A 23,445-nucleotide genomic window follows, 5' to 3' on the forward strand; every position below is an offset into this window, starting at 1 on the left:
ACAGATGCGTCATGACCTACCGCAGTTATAAGTGCGGACAGGATGAAAATAAAAACACCTCCGCAGTTATAACCACGGGAAATTGGTTCTATTAATGAGGCTTACACTACCTCTTACAGATGCTTCATGACCTACCGCAGTTATAAGTGCAGACAGGATGAAAATAAAAACACCTCCGCAGTTATAACCACGGGAAATTGGTTCTATTAATGAGGCTAACAGTACCTCTTACAGATGCGTCATGACCTACCGCAGTTATAAGTGCGGACAGGATGAAAATAAAAACACCTCCGCAGTTATAACCACGGGAAATTGGTTCTATTAATGAGGCTTACAGTACCTCTTACAGATGCGTCATGACCTACCGCAGTTATAAGTGCGGACAGGATGAAAATTAATGACAGTTATAACAGAGGCATGCACAGACTGATTTCCTGACAGTTATAACAATCCAGAGGCATCACAAGCTTTTTAAGGAGACAGTTATAAAGTTCAAAGTAATCATCCGTTACACGCATATAAATTACAAGCAATTCGTTACAAAACAACTTAATGATCCAACATAATTAATCATCACTAAGGTCAATAATATCATCACTACATCCTCCATTTTTTTGTTTCAGATAAGCCGCGTATTCTTCAATGCGCTCTTTGTAAGGCTCTTCCCATTTTCTTGCATCCGGGTGACAGTTGTATGCCCACAAGTGAGCTGTGGTCGGCATTGGATGGCCTTCACGAAGAGTAACCTACAAGCAAAGAAGAGTATAAGCATAAAAGTATAAGGTTTTACATATACGTATTATGAAGGATAAAGGATAAGGATTTACCCCAACGAAATGATCTTTATTGACAAGCACAATCGGCATGAATTTGTGTTCTTCCACTAGGTCCGCCTTTCCCTTTAACGGATAAAAAGTGTTGCATCCGGTATTAGCAATAGTCAACACTATGAACTTATATGTTGTGGAAATAAGGTAGGCCATATTTGGTATCATCATCCACTTGTCTTCACCTACGGGCTTAGTATCCTTAACTGTTAGAGCTAAACGCATTTGGTTAACCTCGCTGGCTCCAAACATGTTGATGTACATATTAGCATCCGAATCAATCTCCGTCAGAAGTTCCCTACGTATAAGTGGTCAATCGTCTTCTGCAAGACCCTTCAACGATGCAACACATCTATATCCACAGTGGCCATCTCCCTTTACATTTATAAAGTCAACAACGAATGGATGAAACTCATCAGGGATTTGTTTAAGGTAGCGCCGACGTAGGTAACTACTCACAGGCTTCTTATTCTTTGTACACACCATCCGGATCAGAGGACTTTGTACCTTAGAAGCCTTAGAAGCCGTAGAAACCTTAGAAGCCTTAGAAGCCTTAGAAGCCTTCGAAGCCTTTTGAGACCTAACCTTTGGAGAAGGTTCCTGTAATGGTGTCGTGTTGCTATCACGCCATGAGCCCGGATACTCCTTGTCAATAGTCTCCCATCTACAAGGAATGCGCTTTGTAGAGGTCTCACCACATCCCTTGGCAAACTTCTTGGGCTTGTTAGTGGATCTCATTGGCCTACCCCTTGTTTTCTTCTTTGTTGGAGCGCACATAGAAGTCGTTTCTGGATAAGTAATCATTCTAAGGCTCTCAATGATCGACATTCTAACTCCGTGAGAAGACTCCTCGAACTTGGTTCGTAATTTATCAAATTCAGACTCAAAACTCAAACCCAATGTTGGATCCATGTCACGGTCCGAAGAATCCCAAGTCAATTTCCTCCAATGTGGATGAATTGCAAGTAATGGGACAGATTCAAACTTCATGAGCTCACAAGCACATGGTAGTCCATGGGTTCTCCTAAGTACACATTCACAGTATATACCACCAACCCCAATCATGCCAATTTGAGTCTTCTCTTTAACAATAATGTGCAATGCGGCTCTAGATACAAACCCGCGCAAATGCTTATAGAACGGGTCATTCAAAGAATGCTCTGTGACAAATATGCTGAGCTGGAAGGACTCCTTTATCTTGTCATGCTGCATGATAATAAGCTTGTTCATCGCAGTCCACGCAATGACCAAGTCACCCTTACTGTCGGACAATAGTTTCTTCAGCTTTGAGTGTGCCCCCTCAACTCTGCGCATGGTATAAACATGAAATAAAAAAAACAGAAAACATTTTGCCAAACATTTTACAGTTGAAGTAAAAAAAGTGAAGGATAGCAACAAATTACCTGTTTGTTGTCGTGCACCCCATGTGCATACAAGTATCAATCTCAAACTTCACAAACTTGCTTCTCAAAGGCAACCAGTTAGTCTCAATGTAAGTCCAGAGCTCACCGGTATTCGACATAGCACCCACAGCTTTATCATACTCAACCTCGTTGGCAGCATACATCAACTGATTCCATCTATCAGTAATGTCTTCACGTGTCTCAATGTCTTTCACAAGTTTCTTCATCTCGCCAGTTACACTCTTAAGTACATGAAACTGACATAGAAGACAGCGAGCTGCGGGAAAAACAGTTTCCAATGCTTCCATCAAAACTTGGTCTTTGTCTGTAACAAAGACCTTCGGCAGATTGTCCTCATTAATGATCAAGTCTTTTAATCTATTCACAGCCCAAACAACCTCATCCTTTTGCTCATTCTGCATGTACGCAAAAGCAATTGAGTATGTCAAATTTGTCGACGTAACCCCCACCATCTCAAGTAAAGGGATCCTGTACCTATTGGTCTTTTATGTACTATCCAGAATCACAACATGAGGAAACTCATTGAATAAGTGAATGGAATCAGGGTGTGCCCAAAACAAAGATCTGACCACATCAGTACCATCCTGCACCCTGGACCAATGTGCGTATTTGTGTTCTTCCAACAACTTCATCAAGTGTTGCATCTCGGTCAACGATCCCCTCTTCAACCTGTTGTATGCTTGCTTCTCATTGTAAATCTATTTAATTCTAGTCAAGTTGGTTGGGTTGTGTTTCCTTATAGCAATCAAAATATCACTGGCCTTGACCCTTTCTTCAATCATTTCTCCCACCATCGCCTTTTCCTCTAGATTTAGACGGCCAACATATGAGTGACCCTGCAAAACCTCAGCAGTGTCATGATTATGGATCCCACTATGCACAAGCACCGTCCACATTTTATTTTTATTACTACGCCTTGCCCTTAGCCTGAATGGACAATTACACTTCTTAGTTCCAGTCCCATTTCGCTTTAACACCGATGTGGATGGTTTATATTTGCCGCCACGCTCACATCCTAGTGTCATCACGGCCCTCCTTTTGTCAGATCCATAGTCCGACTTCTGAATAATAATAACATAGCCATGCTCTTTACCTACAGCTTTGGCCCAATTAACAAGATCTTTGGAGGATTCAAAAGCCTACAACATTTAAAAACTCAATTAAGTATACATCGCATGACCTACACATAGTGCCTAACTTGTTAAATTGAACAAAACTTACTTGGCTAGTGGTGAAAGCTTTTGTAAGATCCACAGAAGGCACAATCTCCATATTGGGCCTATTTACTTCCTCAGGTATCATTATGCTGCAATCAACAAAATAAGCTCAATCAATCTAAAAAACTTTGTTCTGTCCGCACTTTAATATGCGGCAGCACATATTTGCCTTCCGCAGTTTAACTGGCGGACCTATTATTCCAACATATCACTTCCGCACGTATGTTAACGGGAAAATCAATTTTATTTAGATAGTAGCAGTACCAGAACTTAAGACGATTGAAATGACTAAGTTTTTTTGACTTCCGCTAACAAGTTAGCGGAAGGTATAAATTTAACACGTCCGCACGTATGTTAACGGGAGCGTGTAATTTGTTTCATTCCCGCAGTTTTAAGGGCGGGACTATCCAGTTACGTCAGAAAGTCGCGAAATCGCGATGGAAGCTAAAAAAAGCTGAAAAAAAAACTCGGAAAAAGGTAAAAACTTACATGGGTAAGCTTCTATTCTTGACTTGAGATCACCCAAAAGAGCTTGGGGGTGGAGGAGTGGAGGAGTGGAGGATTAAGAGGAGAGTGAGGAGGAGGGTGAGGAGGAAGAAGGAGATGGTGTGTGGGAAGTAAAAATTAAATATTACCTTTTTATGTTTTTTTTACTAAGGGCATTGTTGGAATTTTTAAAAAAGGAGATGACGGACTTAGCAAAACAGGGAGGCGCAAATAGTCTCTGCCTTTGCATAAACATGAATTGCTACATGCTCTATTTTTAGGGTTTTCTGGTTTTATTTGGAAAGTAGACATACCACTTTTTTAGGTGTGCTTCCCGCCTTTTCGGTTTCCTGTTTGTGTTGTTTCGTTGATGCAAATGCAAAACATTAATAGAGAAGTAAGATTTTGACTCTTAAGTTAAATATATGTGGATCAACATTAAGTTTAATTAACGGAAAGTCAAACACACATTTAGATTTCGTTTGTTATCGCATTCTCGAGTGCTGTAAGATGAGATTACTTGGATTAGATCCACAAAGTGTATCCGGCCATTTTCCAAAATGTCACACATACAAGAGCGTTGTTCTACCGGCTGGTTTTCCCTCCACACTCTCCAATCTGTTAAAAACAAGTTAGACTATTACAGAAGTTACTATTGATGAAGGCAATTTTCTTCATCAAGCAATATGATACGTACGTGACACAAAATTAAATTTGCCTCGTGTAAAAATGGACCATGAGCTGTAAAGTGTTGGATCTATTGCAACTAGGTTATGCAAGATAGGAATTGTTAAGAAAGAGGGGCCATGTGTGTAATAAAAGCTTCATCACCCAGCTTGACTTGACTGAGTTCTCATGAAGATTTCGCCCAAATTCTCCAAGTGTAGAAATATTCCACCTATTAGTTTTGAGGTTTTTTTTGGTCCGAAGTTTGTTCTCTACTCCTCATGGCCCAAAACGTTTTTGCTTTAGTTTTTGTCCAAAAGCCTTCCTTTGCATAGTTTGGTGCATAGCAGTGTGGGTTAGTTTAGTGACTTATATGTTCCTGCAGCAGGACCCAAGTCCCCGGGAAGAGTTCATTCAGATCTAACAAAAAAATATCAAACTATATATTGCTGTGAATCTGGGGCATATATAAAAGTGATGACTAAATAAATCCCAAATTCAAGAAGTGGACAAAAATGACTAATTTCACATGGGCTTACGATGGGTTAAAACAATTATGATGTTCCAATTCTTGGCAAAAAAAATAATAATAATTAGTTAACTGATATTAGACTACTCCTAAGATTACATTAAGTGGATAGTTTTTTTCCTAACAAATCTTTTTTCATACACACAGCTTAGGGTTTGATGAACCATTGACTAGATGCGTAAGAGTTCAACTGCCTACCAATTGTGTTGGACTATATTGGTGCTCCCACAATTTTATAAACACATGATTCATAAACTAAAATATATTTTTAACTAAGAACTAAGAAGCACATATTTCAACCGACACCAAACACATTACAACACCACCCGAACATCAGGATAAGTTAGTCTATTTATAAACACAAAAACAACTTCCTTATGAGCATATGCTAATGAGCTTTACAAATAAGTATTTATTATTTGACGTAAAAAATTATAAATATCTCACAAGTCGAATTAACAAAAGGTGATAACTTTTTCTCTTTAAAAGTGTTCAAGACTTCAAATCGTGTTTGCACCATTTGAGTCGAAGAAAAAATCTTACTCAAACACCATAATAGTGTGTTGTACAACTATTGCATAGGTGTTGCCGTGTTGGTCTCCGACATCATAAAACATTAACACTTCATAGAGATGTTTGTGCTCTTAAATGTCTACCACAACTCTCTCCTATGAGTCACATTTTATGAGCATACTCTAGTGACAATTGAAGACGTACGGATCCATAAAACAATTATAGCGAAGGCAGGAAACATGCATATACCAAGAAAATGTGATCAATGAAATTCAACTTCATATCAATATGCTTTGATCTTCATATCGGATTCTTAGGTAGACTCCGGATTATTACAACAAATAAGAAATCTCATACGGTTAAATTTTCTATCGCTCATGCGAATGAAACATATTTATGAACAGTTGTTTACCATTTAATGTGATCACTTACTATTAAAGAATTAGTCACTATTGTCAGTGGTGTGTATATTTAAAAAAACCATCTTAAAACGTTTATTTTACGCATGCTAGCTAATGCTAATTAAACCTTGGCTTAATAACAATTTTGGTCTCTCACTTATCACGATTTGACAGTTCTTGTCTCTCTTGGAATTTATTAGCATACAACGTCCCTCACGTTTACTAATTGTTTCAGTTTTGGTTTTCCTTCAATTTCCGTCCAATATTTAACGGATTTTTAATAAAAAAATCAATTAAAAAAACCAGAAACCATAAAATTGTTAATCAAAAAACAAACGGTTATTTAAGCCTTATTTTTAATTGATTTTTTAATTTAAAACTGTTAAATATTTGATAAAAGTTGACGAAAAACCAAAACTGCAACAGTTAGTAAACTTGAGGGACATTGTAGGCTAATAAATTCTTTGAGTGACCAGAACTGTCAAATCGTGATAAGTAAGGGACCAAAAATGCTATTAAGCCTTAAACCTTTTACTTTTATGTTTTTATGCATGCTAATGCTATTGCGGCTGTTTCTCTACAATTCCCGGACGCCAAAATTTGGTAGAATTTCTATGAAACGTTTATTTTACGTTTTGAGGATTCGTATATTCTTTGCTGCTTACCTTCTACATTCCTTTTCAGAGCTTTCCAAACAAAGAAGTAAGCACATTGCTTCCCGAAAAGAGAAAAGAATTTGAAATATTATGAGTTAATATTTTTTATTGGTTGGAATTATATAATGTGGTAAATGATGAATGGCATATTTCCACTTGTAAAAAAATATGAATGACACACATCAAATTAGGAGCAGATATTACATAAATTTCAAATAATAAAAAGGGTGAAATGAAAAGAGTATATAGTGTTATTTTCAAAACAAAAAAGAAAAAAGAAAAGAAAAGAGTATATAGTGTTTTCTCTTTGAAATTACACATGACTTTTCCGTCAAGTCTTGATTAAATTTTGTTGTTAACTCAATTTCGAATTCAAATAACATCAGCCTCTAAACAAAAACAAAAAAAGAATTCAAATTAATAACAGTTCTTTTTTTCGAAAGGAGAAAATCATTATACTGAAGATAAGAAACTAACTTTTCAAAAAAAAAAAAAAACTTAAGACCAGCGCTCTCAAGTAAGCAAATGATCATAGAACAAAGTAGGATCCACGAACACAACAAAGTTAAAAACAGACATAGGAAGGTTTGCACTTGCGGATTTATCATCTATAAGAATTCTCCACGATATTAGATGAGTTTTTTTAGAGACATTGCTCCCATACTCATTTAAAATGAGAGACTTTGAAACCATTTATTTTTTTATTACAAACCATTTAGTTCATTATTTAGAATATAAATGACTGAAGTATAAATTATAAATTTTTTTGCAGAAGAAGTTATGGTAAATTAAACTTAAAGGTATTAATTTCTTCACTTTTTGATGAGTATCAGAAAAATTACATTTTTTAAAAAATGTATTTAGATATCTGTTAGGTGTAATGTGAACGATTTTTAATTTCAATTTTTTTCTCAAGGTATCCCATAGTCAACAGTATGAGAATCTCCTGAGCCTTTGAGATCGCGTTAAGTGATTATGCATCTCTCCACAAATCTTTCTTCGTACGTATTGCCTAAGGAGGCTCGAAAATCACATTTAGTGGATAGACATCTCCCAACAAATCTTTTCCATACACGTCGCCAAAAGATCAAACTCTAAACTAAATGTTTAAGGAGTCTAACTATCTAGTAATTATACTATTTATTGTACATTACTGATATGTTACATCATGTGATATATTTCGTATCACATGTTTAGTTATTTTTGACAAAATAATATTTATCGAATATAAAACTTTTAAAATTAATAAGTATCAATATTGATGTTTTGATTTGTGTATTAAATGTCAATAACACTTTGTTGATAATATGTTCTTGAAAAAATATTATCAAATCAAAATCATTTATTTTTAATAAGTATTTACCTAACAAATCCTAAGAAAAAAACAAACAGAATATTTTCTTATCCGGTTGATTATGGCACCCTAAATGCCCCCACCCCTAATTTATTATTTATTGGGTTTTCGGGCGGTATATTTTTAGCTTACTCGATAGTGCGCGCCTCTTTTTTTTTTTTTTATGCTAATGCGCGCGTCTTTTCTAAATGTTTTTTGAGACATTAATTTTCAAATATCGGTAGTGCATTTTAACATATCAAGATTTATAACCCATAATTTTTTTTAACACTATCAAAATTTAAAATTGGGTAGTGTATTTTACTAGACGAGTTAATTTTTAGCGGGAAAAATACCGTTATTCAGATGATGATGTCATTCAAGCGTTTGTCGAGTATATTAGTTCACGTAAAGTAAGATAAGGAGTTTGGGTGTTTCGGTCTTCGAAAATTAGTGTTTATGTAGAATCTTTGAATTTTAAAACTAACAATTTTATTTACCATTTCTTAATTTAAAAAAATGATAGTCAAAACTATTATAACAACAAAACATATCAAGATATTAAAAAATGATATTCAAAAGAAATTACCAGCAAGTTGTTGAAATTTCAAGAACACAGAGGAAGCAGCGTAGTCGCATCCACACCTGATAACTCTATATAAAACGGCAACAGAGCACAACGTTTCGAAGTTCGCTGACTCTCTCTGTTGTTGTGTGCGTGCGCGTTTCTTCTCCCAAAAACCAAACCCCACTCTCTTCTCTTCTCCTTCCAGTGATCGATCGGAGATGAAGATTAACGTCAAGACACTCAAGGGCACTCACTTTCAGATCCAAGTTAACCTACAAGACTCGGTAATGCTATCAATTTCTCAAACACTCATTTCAATTTCACGGAAATTCAACATCACTTCGAATTCATCAACAATTTTTATTTATTTATTTAGGGTTTTTTTAATTTTCTTGTAATTTTCTTGATGTTTATGTTGGAATTTGGTGAAGGTTTTTCGTTTGTGTGTAATTATAATGGAATTGAATGTGTTTTGATTGTTTATGTGTATTGATTTTTGTTGATGTGTGGGTGGTAATGTTGTTAGGTTGCTGATGTGAAGAAGACTATAGAGGTGGCGCAAGGTGCTGGTGTTTACCCTGCTGCGCAGCAAATGCTTATTCATCAGGGGAAGGTGCTGAAGGATGACACAACCCTGGAAGAGAATAATGTTGCTGAGGATAGTTTCGTGGTCATCATGTTGAGCAAGGTGATGAATCATGATCATCATCATGTTATTTGTGTGCGAAACTTTTTTTCGGCTGTCAGTGATTTTTTATGAAGGTTTTGATTTAATTGGGGAAGCTGGATTAATACTGATATATCAGCACAAATCTGACATTATTTGAGACTTGCCTACTGATCATTTTCAGCTTGTGTCGTATGATTTCGTATCATGGAGTTTTCAGTTTTACTGTTGAAGTTTTGTATATACAAATTTTCTATTGATTTTGCAATGACTTGTGCTGATTGTATGAAAAAAGATTTGTCTGTCTTTTTATCTTGTATGATATGTATGTTGTGTGTGGGGAGAGAGACTGTGTGTGTGTGTCAGAGAGAGAGAGAGAGAGAGAGAGAGAGAGACTCCATTTTCAACCTTCATTGGCTTATTTGTAATATTGTTTTAATTGGCGTACTGCTAATTTTTCATTGTGATCTTCCCATTGCAGAATAAGGTATCATCAAGTGGAGCCTCAACTGCTGCAGCGGCACCACCAAATCCGGTGACGGTGAGTGATAAATTTTTACTCTTGGTTTTATTTTATATTTTTATTGCTTTCATTTTCTTACATTTTGTTGACTTGTCAAAATTTATCACTTCCTTGATGAAGTTCTTTATAAAGTTAAAGCTTGATGTCGTTACTGTCTCGGCTGTTGGATGGATATTACAATGATTTGTTTATTCATTTGAAGTATTATTGTTTTGACAAGTCTTTTCAAAATGTGTCTGTGCGTGCTTGTGTTGGTATCTTCATCTGGTACTATGGTTATCTTCATAGTCTTTATGTTGAGCACCTATATAGAAAAGTATGTGATAAAGATATGATGGGGTTCAACTAATATTGGATGCTGATTATGGATTGTCTTATGTTGAAAATTTCACATGACGTATTGACACTTCATAGTTTCTTTTTGTTTAACTTATTGTATCTACGCTGAATTCATTTTTGCATGATTATTCATGTTTTTCGTCGACTTCACGTGTTGATGACAGTAAAGTGTTATCATTCTTATTTTGTTGTTTCTTCTTACTTGTTATTTACTTGTTTAGGCTCCCCAACCTGCAAGTTCTGTGCCTCCCACCTCATCAACACCAGAACCTCCCACTTCAGCTGTAGGACAGTGAGTTCATATTCATTTTCCCTGCTTCATATTTTTAGCATGATGAATTTATTTATTTATTTGTAGTTTTCATGCGAAATTCTCTTGTCTTTTACTCCACTTTCAGGGGAGCCTCCAATTCTGAGCAAAGTCCTGTTATAACTCCTCCAACTGCGTAAGTATCTGGAATTTTCTCTATCATGGGCAACCTTGATGCCATACCAGCTCTCTTCCTCTGTAAATAGTTTTTTGTTATAATTGCATAATATCTTATTCTTGGCCATTTGTTTCTTTTATGCTGAATAATTAAAAAATCCAGCTCTTTCTATTGAAGCCAGTTTCTTCCTATGAAATCTATTATTGTTCTGTGAACTTAAATATATTTTTTATATCTTTGTTATTGCAGTGCTGTGTCCAGCGTATATGGCCAAGCAGCTTCAAATCTCATTGCAGGAAGTAATGTAGACCCTACTGTTCAACAGATTCTTGAAATGGGGGGAGGAAGTTGGGATCGGGATACTGTTATTCGTGCTCTTCGTGCTGCATATAACAATCCGGAACGAGCTGTTGAATACCTCTATTCTGTAAGTCTATGCACAGACTGGCTTCTTTGTCATCTAAACTATGGATGTTTCAGACTTTCAGTTGTTAATTTGGTAGCATGCTATCTGTTGGAAGCTTTTTAGAGGCTCAATGCTACCACTTCATTTTAAATTTTGATTGACTTACTGGCACAAAGAATTATGCCTACAAAACTTATGCTTCTAGTCAAATATGTCTACTTGTGCCATTACAGTTTTAATGATTTATTTACTAACAATTTACTTGTCTAAGGCATCTTAAGGCTATGTTTGGCTTATGAATAGAACAAAACAGGACAACTTGTTTTATTTTGGTCTTCGGTTCTACCCTTTTGCCAGCACCAAATTGGCCAACTTTTTACTTTCTGTCTTATTTCATGCTACTTTTGATATTGAACTCATATTTTGTTTTGCCTTGTTCAAACTTGTCTATCGACGCTACCTGAGAGAAAATATTTGGTAATAGGAAAGTGTCAAGATTTTAAATGCTAATATCAGGGGAATAAGTTGGTTGTTTAATATTTGAGTGTCAAACACATGGCTTCTTTTCCCTTATGGAAATGAACCTGTCCTGGTACCTGGATCATGGTTGTTATTCTACTTGGCAACAGCAAATTATTTTTATAACCGTTTTTTATTTTTGCATTGTAAATTGTATATTTAAATAACTAATTTGGTCATACTGTTAGGTTATTTCATAATTTATCATTGGATAGCCTAAATATTATAGTTTTTGTGTATGTGGAGCGAACTTTACTGGTTATGGTTTTGTATTAACCTCATAAATATGATAACTTAAACAGAACGTACTTTTGTCAATAAAACATAGTTGGTTTACATTAGTCAACGTCTTTTCTTAACCCAACATAAAACATTGATGCAAAATTTAACTGATAGGGCATTCCTGAACAAGCTGATGTGCCAGCAGTTGCCAGATCACCCAGTGTTGGGCAGGCAGAAAACCCATCAGTCCAGCCTCCTCAACCAGCTGTGCCTACTGGTGGGCCCAACACCAACCCACTCAACCTGTTTCCCCAAGTATGTACTATCTGTGTCTCCCATGCAGTAAAATTAAACAACATTGGGTGGTAAAAATATTAATGTCTGTTTGAATCAGGGCATTCCCAATATGGGTGCAGAGGACAATGCAGGCGACTTGGATTTCTTGCGCAACAATCAACAGGTGGTTTAATCTTGTTTTTTAGAAGCTAGGCCCCTGTTAATTTTATAGATTTATGTATGGCGCATCTTAATGTCTTATTCTTTACCATTTTAGTTCCAAGCCTTGAGAGCAATGGTGCAAGCAAACCCTCAAATCTTGCAGGTATTATTGGTACTTGTAGATTCCTTTACACTATAATTAGCAGTTTGGGCCTTAGCTAATTAAGGAATGACAATTTTTTGTTTGTTTCCCATTACAGCCCATGCTTCAGGAACTGGGAAAACAAAATCCTCACCTAATGCAGCTCATTCAAGAGCATCAATCTGACTTCCTGAATCTTATAAATGAACCTGAAGGAGAAGAGTAAGAAGACTATTTTAATTTTTGTTGTATTTTATTTTCATTTTATATTGTATGAACTTTTCAATGAGCTCCAACTCTTTTCCGCTGACAGAGAATAATTCATATTTATAAATGAATGGTGAGAGCTTAGAAGAAAATTCTTGAATTAAATGAGTTAAAAAGTTCACTAGACACACACTTACAGAGTACAGACCTCTATGGGGCATCAGTAATCCTTCGACCTTGATTATAATTACTAAGGATAAAATTAAACCAGATATTAATGCAGTAATGACATAATATCTGGGATTTATGGGAATTCATCCTACAAAAGGCTGTTCATTTGTGTAAGATTGATTGTGACTTCTGCTAGTGTTAAGGGCTCTTAATCCTATATGCGCACAAAAAAGGTTTAACAATATTTCTGGTTTGACGGGAGGATTTTAGGTAAATTGTAATGTTAAAAGTTAAAACCCATGGTGAGAGAGAGCGGGAGAGGGAGGAGGATAGTAGATTAGTAGGTATTGGCTTTATAAGACATCTGGATGCTCAGGCTATTGTGTTATTGTATGACCAGGAACCCATTGGCTGCTGGGATGACTCAGGCCATCACTGTCACCCCTGAAGAGAATGAGGCCATTCAACGGGTAAGCTACTGAAAATACTCTCCATTCAGTTGTTTTAACTCTGACTTTCTTATTGGTGTTTTCCGGCATTGGCTTGATCATGGATTTCTTGGCATCGCTATCAGTTGTTGAATTGGCTATAAGCTATAGTAGTATATGAAAGTTCATATTTATATATGAATTAGATGCCCCTTAGATTTGATGCATCTGATTTAATTTGCTCGAGTTCAATTTTATTCTTGATGGAGGATGTATTCGAGGGTGAGCCTCTGCGCAATGCTAAGGTTGTTTCCATGTGACTTTCCGGTCACAAGTTAGAGCCACAGAATCAGCCTCTTGCGAAAAGGCAAGGTAAAGCTGCCTACATTAGATCTACAAAGTGTGTCCGGCTCCTCCCTGGACCTCGTGCATAGTAGGAGCCTTATAGCAAACTTTTTTTTTGGAGGATGTATTGAGAGAGATTTCTATATGCTTTCTCTCACACCCAAAAGGGTGATATTTGTACTTCAATTATTTCCTTCTAGTGTTTTATCTTTATTACTGCCCTCTTTTGTAATAATAAAATGAAAGCTACATGAATTATTGTTTTCACTCTTCAATGAAACAAATAGCAGCATTATATGCAGATTGTAACCATGGCATTCTCCCCCAGCCCCATTCCAATAGAAAACTGATCCAGACATTTTTTTGCAGCTTGAAGATATGGGATTTGATCGTGATCTCGTGTTGGAAGTGTTCATTGCATGCAATAGAAACGAGGATCTGGCAGCCAACTACCTATTGGATCACCAAAATGAGTTTGACGATTAGTTGAAATTCTAGTTCATCTTCTCTGACTGTGGTCTTTCTTGTGTCCAGCATTTTTCTGTGCTGGCACTTTAGTTCATTTGTTTCTCTTCTGAACTCGTTGGACAAAGTCTTGATGTTAATATTTCATGTCTTTTATTGTCTTGGGGAACTATACCTTTTGTAGGTTATTTGACATTATTGACTAGAGAATAGAATCCCGATGGTTACACAAGGTTATAGGTTTCTTTATTCTTCTCTAGCTCTATATTTTCATTATGTATATCATGCTACTGATATACTGTCATTTTTTTGAAAGGAGTTTCTTTAACCAGTCTTATCTTTGAGTCTATTTTAACAAATTCAAAGTTTCACTTTTTTAACGAACTTCTTTGAATAAAAAATAAGTGGGCGCATGTATATGAGCACCTTTCTCTGTGTGTGCACTTGCCATGAGGAACCATTTACTATTAGCAAATCATTCTTGGCATGATATTTTGAAAAAAATTGTAGATATTAATTTTTACCAATCTAATTTCTGGATCTAATTTATATATCAGTGATTATGCACAAAACTTTTTATATAAATAGGACATTTTTGTGTATGTGATTTTTAGTTAATATTGATTTATATGTGATTTAATAGTTAATATTTATTTATATTTTGAAAAGTACATTGTTTCTGAAGTTAGTTGAGGAAATACTATGTATGTTTTAAATTTTATTTTATGGAAGTTCGTATACTTTTTTCAAGTGGAAAAAGTTCGTATACTTAATTCTTCTTTAATGAGATATTTTAACTTGGTAGAAGGATTGATAGGATTTACGATAAATTATTGATTTTAAGAGAGTTACTTAGTGAAAGTGTGTGTTTGTAACTTTGTATGTTTGAATTTGTCAACATGCTCATATAAGCCGTTTATATACGATATATTATTGTACTTGGTCAAATTCAAAGGGGGGTAACTTGACAACATAATTCTTAAAATTAAGTAGGAGCACGCCAACAATATCTTCTAGAGCTGCTAGATTGACAAATTTAAAGCTGTAACAAACTATCACATTCCTTAAAAAAAAAGTACTGAAAATAAAATTTGTTGCAACTTTAAAGTTACTATTATTTATAGAACGTAGATTATTGGTTCTCATTTTACAACACAATATTGGGTCAGGATGAGTTTGAACCTAAGCTATGCAAAACTACCCAAGTTCTCTCACAACTTGAATCCTATGAAAGCAAAGAAAACATTAAAATATGATTCCAAAATAAATAAATTACTTTTATTATATTAATAAGTGCTAAAACTAAAGGGTATTAGTTTTGGTACCATCCTCAAACATTTTCACCACTCATATTTTCGACACTTATGTTTGCGGGAAGAATTACATGCTGCATTTAAGATTATGAAATTCAAACCAAACCTTCCACAATCATGCTTTACAAAATGAGTGATGGTACTCCCTCAGTTCCTTTTTAAGTGTCGTTCTAGAACAAATTTTTTGTTCCTATTTAACTGTCGTTTTGATGTTTTAGGTTCCATTTTGTCAATTATACCCTTACTTTTTCAATAACTCCACTTCACATTTCCCATAAAATTCTTCTTTCTTAATAACTATGAAGACCTTTATGACTTTATGATTGGTTGAGAGTTGTAGCTGGTTTAATGATATGAGAGAGTGAAAAAAAAACTAACAATCCACTATCTTGGTTGGAGACCTTTATGACTTTATGATTGAGATTTGAGAGGGTAGAATGAGAAAAACAACTCTAATAATCCACTATCTTGGTTGGAGAGTTGTATGCTAAAACGACACTTAAAAAGGAACGGAGGGAGTATAAGAATGTAGAAAGGTGGTGCCAAAATTAATGCTCAAACCTAAACCCTAAACCCTAAGGTTAGAGTAAATTAAAGGCCCATGTTTGTTACTGCAAAGTCCAATCCCTTATATCTCTCAAACTTGTTTCGATGATCAGTGAAGACATCAGAGAGTTAGTATTTTTTAGGTCATACATGTGTATGATTCAAAATAACATTTTTTGGGGTGATGAACTATAAATACATATTCAATCAGCATTTGTGTGCATTTAAAAGCCCATCAAGCTTTCAACAGCATCACCAGGAAGAAACCTCGAGCATTCATCAGAAGCATACTCAACATATTTTTTGATCACTAATCATTTATTGCCTGGGTTTTCCAGGTTAACTGATTCTACATGTTAATGTTAGGAAACCATGAACCAAACAACCTATTTCAAATTAAAAATGTCCAAATCTAACCAGAAAGGTATCTGCATCAAAGCCAAAATCACAACTTGTTTTACCAAGTAACTTCAAAGAAACAGCATAGTTTGCACCCCCATAGCAAGTATTTCTTTCAAAATTCCCAAATAAGACAATGTAAGGCTTATTTCCATGCATGACCATGCAACTTGTGTGATACTCTGAAAGCAAGAACTAATTATATGATGCTGCTTTGCACACAGGACTAGATTCTACTAATCAGTATCGATATACTTCAAGGGGCTCAAAAATGCGTTGTAGCAATTACGGTATCGAATATTTGCTTCTCAATTTCAGCTTCATCAACCCACATCGAACTTTGTCGACGCAATAATTCATTCTTCTCTGCCTTCTTCTCCTCGTGCATTTTGACTTTCCTCCTCCAGTATTCAAGTTTCTCTGCTCTTTCTTTTAACTGAATAACAAATAATGAGAAATCAACCAATGACGATCAGCTAAAGTTAGAATAGAATGTACTATAAAGAAAAACATGAAACAAACACTGCAAGCATGTGTTTCCTTAGAGTTTCTCTCAAACACAAGGCAAGAAATTAATTCCAAAACTGTGACTTGAACTAGAGATTTGCAGTATAGACTACAAATGCATCAATCAACAGATAACTGCATTGCGAAGACCAGACAATTGAGTGTCTAGCTAGTTGGCGAAAAGGTTAATAATTGATATGATAATGATGGAAATTGGAAAAGAGTCAAAAGACTAATTTTACAATGAGAAACTTTGAATGTATATTTTTCATGCACTCTCTAACATGTGTTAAATCCCCCTCCCCTTGCAGATAAAGGAAATCAACAGCAATTTCAAAGAACAATGCATACCAACATATCAACAGACTCAAAATTACCAATAAAGTGGAAATATACTTTTATCTATATCATATTTTCAATAAAACATGCTCGGATTATCAATATACTTTCCATCTCAACTTCTCACATTCTTCAATGGCATGCATAATTGAATAGTGCAATGTTATTGGAGAAGGACAAGGTTACACCATGCAATCAGCAGTACACAACAGTAGACAATAAATAGATTTTATTCAACAAACCAAACAAACACAAGAGCACCAATGCCTCCCCATGCTAGACAAATTTTCAATGAAACAAGCTGGGATTCAAATAACAAAAATCAGATTCTTCATTTAAGGGGAAAAGGAGAAGAAAAAAAAACATTTACTTCACACTTCATAAAAAAACAGGGGGGAAGAAAGAACGAAAAAACATACAAGGGTTTCTCGAAATTGTTGCTGTTCAATGTTGCGTTGCTGGGCTCTGATCTCAGCCTCCTGAGCCTTGAGCCTCTTGCGCTCTTCGGTGGCGACTCTGAGGGCTTCCCTGCGAGCCTCATCCTTGCGCTGCTTCTCAAGGCGCATCAGCTCCATCTCTTCGATGTACTCCTTCCGAAGCTCCTTCACCTGCTTCGCGTAGTCCCTGCGAAGCTGAGCAAGCTTGGCCTCAGCCTCCTTGGGGTCCTTCGGTGCCTCCCAGCTACCCAGGAACGAGGTTGGTGGGAGGAACTTGTGGTTGTCACGATGATTGTTGTGGTGTGCAGATTTGGCAGTGGTGGCAAATGAGCGCAAGGATGAACGGAAAAAGGTCGACATTACTGAACTGATTGACAACAGCACCAGAAAAACCAAATAGGTGATGACTAAAAAGTAAAACACAAGACAGGAATTTTATAAAGACTAGGACAATATTGAATAAAATAAACTATAAAAAATTGAATAAATGTTACAAATTGTCAGTTTATCCGTTTAGGAATATAAGAAGCTTATTTTAGTACGTGAGATAAGGAATTTAAAACAAGCTGAAGGTTAAAGTCAGCATGTATACCAATTCTTTAGTGGCCCTTTAAAGCACGGAGCTAAATCTAATATTTTGGCTATTAACACTTTAAAGTCGATAACAATGCAGCATTAACAACGCAGTCGACAATGTGAAACCAAAAAAACAAAACTGCAACATTGAAAACTTCATTCTAACAATAACATGTAATGAACAAAGGCCACCACTCCAACTGGATAACTTAATAAAATGTTTTCAGCAAAGCTGAGTCAAAATTGGCTAGGTGGAAAATGGAATCCAAGCCTGGACAACTTGAAAATTTGATTTGACTCATAAGATTGATTGCATAAAGCAACTTTACATTCTCAATCCTAACTAGTTTGATTCCATGGAAAAAGCTAATACAATTACAGAGCAGTTCAAAGGAACAAAACCGAGGAGGAGCTTATTTGTATTACTATCAAATATCATCGTATATCATACGCACCCATAAAAGACATCACTAGAGGACGCAATTAAGCTTTTGAAAGTAACTAAACATGAGAAGAATTTAAAACTTTTCGCATCACGTTGGTACCAGTAGCAGTGTAACTAGACTTACAATTTAGGCTTTATATTATCATTTTTCTTTCCTCTAGCTAGCTGCTACCATAAGAATAAAACCAATTCCTAAATCTAAAACTAATATATCTAACATTCCTATGTTACAGTGGCTTCAGTTAAGCCTACAGCCATGTCAATGAACACTCAAACTGAAACAGGCATTTCATCAAACAGCTAATATGCATCAGTGATCAGTCCAATACACCAGGAAAAATAGAAGCTTTGAATGTTACAGAGTAAAATAGCATAAAAAGAAAACTTCTCATAGCATAAAATGTAGATGGGTCCGGTAAATCAATGCCGCAAATAAAAATCAAGCAAAGAGATTCATTTTGTGATTTACCTTGTGCGAAAGATTGATGCAAATAGAGAGACCCGAAATGGAGATGAAGTCTGCGGCCGTGAAACTCCGGTGTGGCTTCCGATCAAACAGGCGACGGCGCGGAGGGGTGCGACTGAGAGGCCGAGAGAGGGAGGGTCAGTGCATTGATTCAATTGAGGGAGAGAATGGGAAGAAAAGGTAAAGTAAAGGTTGCACCTTGCAAATAGTTTTTATTTTATTATTTTTAGTTTCAAAATTACTTCAATGGTAATAAAAATATAAAAATGAATTTTTTTTTAAATTTTTAGAAAAAATGATTTTTTTACGGTTATGATAATTAATATAAAATGTATTAATAAATTTAAATAGTTTTAAAAAAATCATCAAAATATTAAAATATTTCATAAACCCTCTAATCTATATCTATATATATATTAGAAAAGAACAACTTCTAGCATGACGTGTCGCTCCCACAGGCCAAGTTAGTGACGTGTCGCTCCCAGATTAATTCTCATAAAAATTATTCCACGTGTCAATTTGTTAGAGGATATAATTTTCAATTGATATATATTTTAATTTTATATATTCTAACCTAATTAATTGATATTATTTTAGAAGATATAATTTTCAATTGATATATGTTTTAATTTTATATATTCTAAAATAATTTATTGATATTATTTTAAAAGATAAGATTTGGTCTTTTAATTTATTTTAAATTTATTTTTAGAATAAATTGATTAATTTTTATTGAATTTTCGAATTTTTTATTAATTCGGGATTTTATGAGTTTTTATTGTGATTTGCTAGATTTTGTTAGTTTTTATCTATCTTTATTTAATACCATTTTTAATATTAGATTTGATTGGGATTTAGGTTGTTTATTTCTTAATTTTATTTTAATTTATCTTATCATTTATTTTAAATCCAGAAAATACTTTATTTTATTTTAGATTCACTTTTAGAGTATATTAATTAAATTTTCTTAAATTTTCAGATTTTTAATTAATTCAGGATTTTATGAGTTTTTATTGTGATTTGCTAGACTTGGTAGTTTTTATCTATCTTTATTTAGTACCTTTTTAAATTTTAGATTTGATTAGAATTTAGGTTGTTTATTTCTTAATTTTATCTTATTATTTATTTAATTTTACTTCCAGGAAATATTTTATTTTATTTTACATTTATTTATAGAGTCTAATAATTAATTTTTATTGAATTTTCGAATTTTTAATTAATGCAAGATTTTATGAGTTTTTATTGTGATTTGCTAGATTTTGATAGTTTTTATCTATCCTTATTTATTATTTATTTAATTTTAATTTCATGAAATATTTTATTTTATTTTTGAGTTACATTTAGAGTATAAATGAATTTTTATGGTATTTTTATTGAATTTTCATATTTTTATTTAATTCAGGATTTTATGAGTTTTTTATTGTGATTTGCTAGATTTTGGTAGTTTTTATCTATCTTTATTTAGTACCTTTTAAAGTTTAGATTTGATTAGGATTTAGGTTGTTTATTTCTTGATTTTATCTTAATTTATCTTATCATTTATTTAATGCTAATTCTAAGAAAAGGGAGTTGATTTGGTGTTGAGGGTTCACAAAGCTACCATGGACACGCAGAGATTTGATAGCTGCTATTTCTACCTCTGCCACATGTCGCGATCAGGACAGAGGTATGCCGTAAGATGATGTTACGTGAAGAAGAGTTTACCATGTTGTGATTGATGGTTTGTACCATTTCAGTTTATCCTTTGTTCGTAATTCAATCCTGGATTCTTAAATTTCACATATTTTGTGTGTTTTGATCCAAAAGTTTACAAATTTTTGCATAGACCCTTTGACGAATCGTTGTTGAAGACGTAATGTTTTGATTCTGATGTAATGTTTTTTCTATTGTTCTTCTTCCGCTTTTGTATTTTTTTAAACTAGATTTTAGTATAGTTTGTAGAAATCTATGCGTGTGAAACCATTCTAAACCAGATTTTGGTATAATTTATAGAAATTTACGAAACTTAGGATAGCCTGAATTTATATTCATTTCTCAAATTTTGCACGTTTTTATTCTTCATGTTTGAGCTGTGTGTATAAGCATACTATTTGCACTGTATGTGAATGATGCACAACTTACTAATTTTTTTTTTATTGATGCACATGTCAGTCAAATTGATAAAAGCATATGAAGAGCTCACATTTAATCTTCATGAGTATGTTTGGCTCATTCTTAAGGTTTGTTCATGTTTTCCTCAAACTCATTAGTTTTGCATATACTCATGTTTTAGTATGCCAATTGGGTGACTTATCTTACTTTACTCTATATATTTCCTTAAGTTCAATTTAAATTGATTGTTAGTATAAGTTTATTGGTGAAGTAACCACAATTATTTTGGGTGGGAGAATTATTTTGTTTTTTTCTTACTTATATAGATAATTTGTTGGGGTGCGCACATATGGGGCAATACACCATTTTTTGTTTCTCTTGACTGAAATGTGTCTTTGATTTTTTGTTTCACAAGGGCTCCACCCCAAGATTCACAAATACACTAAATACAATTCTTTCACCACAGTCCTTTCCAATTGGTGAAAGATGGTATTTTATTCTTCAAGACTTCATTTTGGGTTTCTGTTTCAATCTTCTTCATGAATTGATTTTGTTCTTCAACTAATTGTAAGATGTCATATGCTTTAAGGATTCCTGCTTTTATCTTCTTAATCAAAAGCAAAAGGATTGAGGAAAAGAAAATCTTCTAGGGTGCAGAATATTCACTAATTGGAAAAAAAAATAACATGTGTCATTCTCAGATTAATTCTCATCAAAAAAATACATTTTAAAATTTTAGATTTGATTAGGATTTATGTTGTTTATTTCTTGATTTTATCTTAATTTATTTTTGATTTATTTTTAGAGTAAAAAAATACATTTTTAAATTTTAGATTTGATTAGGATTTAGGTGGTTTATTTCTTGATTTTATCTTAATTTATTTATTATTTATTTTTAGAGTATTAATTAATATATCCCAAACTTTTTTTTAAAAAAGAGTGAGTTTGAAAGCTATAGCTTAAGTTAATTTGTTAATATATTCCCAAATAATAATAATAATAATAATAATAATAATATTAATAATAATAATAATAATAATGATAACATGTGTGTGCGTATATGGGCAGTTGGGTACTATAGTACCCATACCCGCACCCATACCCTCTATTTTTTGCGGGTAATTATCTATACTCAACCTCATACCCATTTAGCGATTTTTTACCCTACCCATAGTGGATATTTTTTGCGATATTTTTTGCGGGTACCCTATGATTTTGAGACTTATTGTCATCCATAGATTTAGATTTTGGCAAAGATGGATAGCTTCCTATAATGACATTGAATTGTCTAAAGGTGGAGAGCTTCAGTTGCTACCCACGTGAGTATGGAGACGGGTACATGTAATTTTTAAAATCGCGGGTATGGAGATGGTACTATAGTACCTACCCATTGTCATCCCTACTTAGTTGGAATAAACACAATAATGTTATACTTTATGATATATCTTACACAATCCTTATTTGTGCTGCTATCACATTAATTTTTTTTAAGATTAATATGTTGATAATTCCTTATATCTATGATTTGTGTTATCGTCTTCATATTTACAAAGAATGTGAAACGAGTTCCTCTTGGTCTCAATCGGGCTTAGAAGAGAAGTCTTTATGTCCACTTTACTCATCAATTCTGACTTTTCTATTTCATTCGTTGTTAAATATATTTTTAATAATCAAAGTATTAATTAATGTATCAAATAAAATAGACATTTTTCCCGTGCAACGCGCGGGTAAAATACACTAGTTTTAGTAAAAATGGTCATAAGAAAACATTTATGATATCAATAAGGTCTAACACAACTAATAGATAGTTGAGTTCCTATGACATCTAATCTAGTGCTCGATCTTTAGGCGATACGTATGGAGAATGATGTTGGGTGAAATCTACTCATTTAGTGTGATATTCGAGTCTTGATGAGATTATAGGCTCATGATTGTTGGTTGTGGGATACTTGAGAAATAAAAAAGAAAAAAACATTGATGTCCTTCCTATTTTAGAGCTCGGTGGTTGTATGACAAACAGAGACGGAGACGGAGACGATGATAATGGATTTGACGGAAATTTAAGGGTAAAATCCTTTTAATGATGCACGAATCTACGATAGTCAAGGGCTATAGAGCTTCATAGTTTGATTCACGAATACCTCAATCACTGTCAACTATTTAGTTGTATAACATGCACTTTTTCAAGTGTTGCATATGATGATCTTATATGAAAACGCTTTCATATTTTATTATATTAAAGTTTTGTGTCTATCTTTCTTCACATGTACTCATTCCGTCTCATATTATAAGTCACATTTTATCAAAAAAAAAAAATTGTCTCAAAATATAAGTCACTCTCCAATATTTATGAAGCATTACTTACCTTTTTTCCACATACATTTGACCTCATAGTGTGATTTTAAA

General features: G+C 34.0%; 4 protein-coding genes across 4 annotated transcripts; 1 reads left to right on the plus strand and 3 right to left on the minus strand.

Annotated features, from left to right (window-relative positions):
- Nucleotides 1-241: 241 nt before the first annotated feature.
- Nucleotides 242-1,533, minus strand: LOC130732400 (uncharacterized). The gene is made up of 2 exons (XM_057584454.1): nt 828-1,533; nt 242-746 (listed from the first exon to the last, which is right to left on the minus strand). The coding sequence occupies exons 1-2, from the start codon at nt 1,089-1,091 to the stop codon at nt 567-569; spliced, it is 444 nt and encodes a 147-aa protein (XP_057440437.1). The 5' UTR covers nt 1,092-1,533; the 3' UTR covers nt 242-566.
- On the minus strand, nt 1,140-2,652 carry LOC130718127 (uncharacterized). Its single transcript, XM_057568615.1, has 2 exons — nt 2,231-2,652; nt 1,140-2,133 (listed from the first exon to the last, which is right to left on the minus strand). Exons 1-2 carry the CDS (start codon nt 2,650-2,652, stop codon nt 1,140-1,142), a joined length of 1,416 nt encoding a protein of 471 aa, XP_057424598.1.
- A 6,077-nt stretch (nt 2,653-8,729) lies between these two features.
- LOC130728990 (ubiquitin receptor RAD23d-like) lies at nt 8,730-14,169 on the plus strand. Its single transcript, XM_057580584.1, has 12 exons — nt 8,730-8,904; nt 9,147-9,308; nt 9,769-9,828; nt 10,371-10,441; nt 10,548-10,595; nt 10,827-11,004; nt 11,899-12,039; nt 12,119-12,184; nt 12,278-12,325; nt 12,423-12,526; nt 13,083-13,152; nt 13,825-14,169. The coding sequence occupies exons 1-12, from the start codon at nt 8,839-8,841 to the stop codon at nt 13,939-13,941; spliced, it is 1,131 nt and encodes a 376-aa protein (XP_057436567.1). The 5' UTR covers nt 8,730-8,838; the 3' UTR covers nt 13,942-14,169.
- A 1,983-nt stretch (nt 14,170-16,152) lies between these two features.
- LOC130728991 (uncharacterized) lies at nt 16,153-19,145 on the minus strand. Its single transcript, XM_057580585.1, has 3 exons — nt 18,952-19,145; nt 17,444-17,828; nt 16,153-16,614 (listed from the first exon to the last, which is right to left on the minus strand). Exons 2-3 carry the CDS (start codon nt 17,819-17,821, stop codon nt 16,444-16,446), a joined length of 549 nt encoding a protein of 182 aa, XP_057436568.1. The 5' UTR covers nt 17,822-17,828; nt 18,952-19,145; the 3' UTR covers nt 16,153-16,443.
- Nucleotides 19,146-23,445: the final 4,300 nt, after the last annotated feature.

This window comes from Lotus japonicus, chromosome 1 (genome assembly GCF_012489685.1).
Source record: "Lotus japonicus ecotype B-129 chromosome 1, LjGifu_v1.2".
Classification (NCBI taxonomy): domain Eukaryota; kingdom Viridiplantae; phylum Streptophyta; class Magnoliopsida; order Fabales; family Fabaceae; genus Lotus; species Lotus japonicus.

Coding starts and splice junctions, on each gene's coding strand:
- LOC130732400 (XM_057584454.1), bottom strand. CDS start 1,091: ATGTACATCAACATGTTTGGAGCCAGCGAGGTTAACCAAATGCGTTTA. Junction 747..827: donor ATAAAGATCATTTCGTTGGG/GTAAATCCTTAT, acceptor CTTTGCTTGTAG/GTTACTCTTCGTGAAGGCCA.
- LOC130718127 (XM_057568615.1), bottom strand. CDS start 2,652: ATGCAGAATGAGCAAAAGGATGAGGTTGTTTGGGCTGTGAATAGATTA. Junction 2,134..2,230: donor GGGTGCACGACAACAAACAG/GTAATTTGTTGC, acceptor TACCATGCGCAG/AGTTGAGGGGGCACACTCAA.
- LOC130728990 (XM_057580584.1), top strand. CDS start 8,839: ATGAAGATTAACGTCAAGACACTCAAGGGCACTCACTTTCAGATCCAA. Junction 10,442..10,547: donor CCCACTTCAGCTGTAGGACA/GTGAGTTCATAT, acceptor CTCCACTTTCAG/GGGAGCCTCCAATTCTGAGC. Junction 11,005..11,898: donor CTGTTGAATACCTCTATTCT/GTAAGTCTATGC, acceptor TTTAACTGATAG/GGCATTCCTGAACAAGCTGA.
- LOC130728991 (XM_057580585.1), bottom strand. CDS start 17,821: ATGTCGACCTTTTTCCGTTCATCCTTGCGCTCATTTGCCACCACTGCC. Junction 16,615..17,443: donor AACAATTTCGAGAAACCCTT/GTATGTTTTTTC, acceptor TTTGTTATTCAG/TTAAAAGAAAGAGCAGAGAA.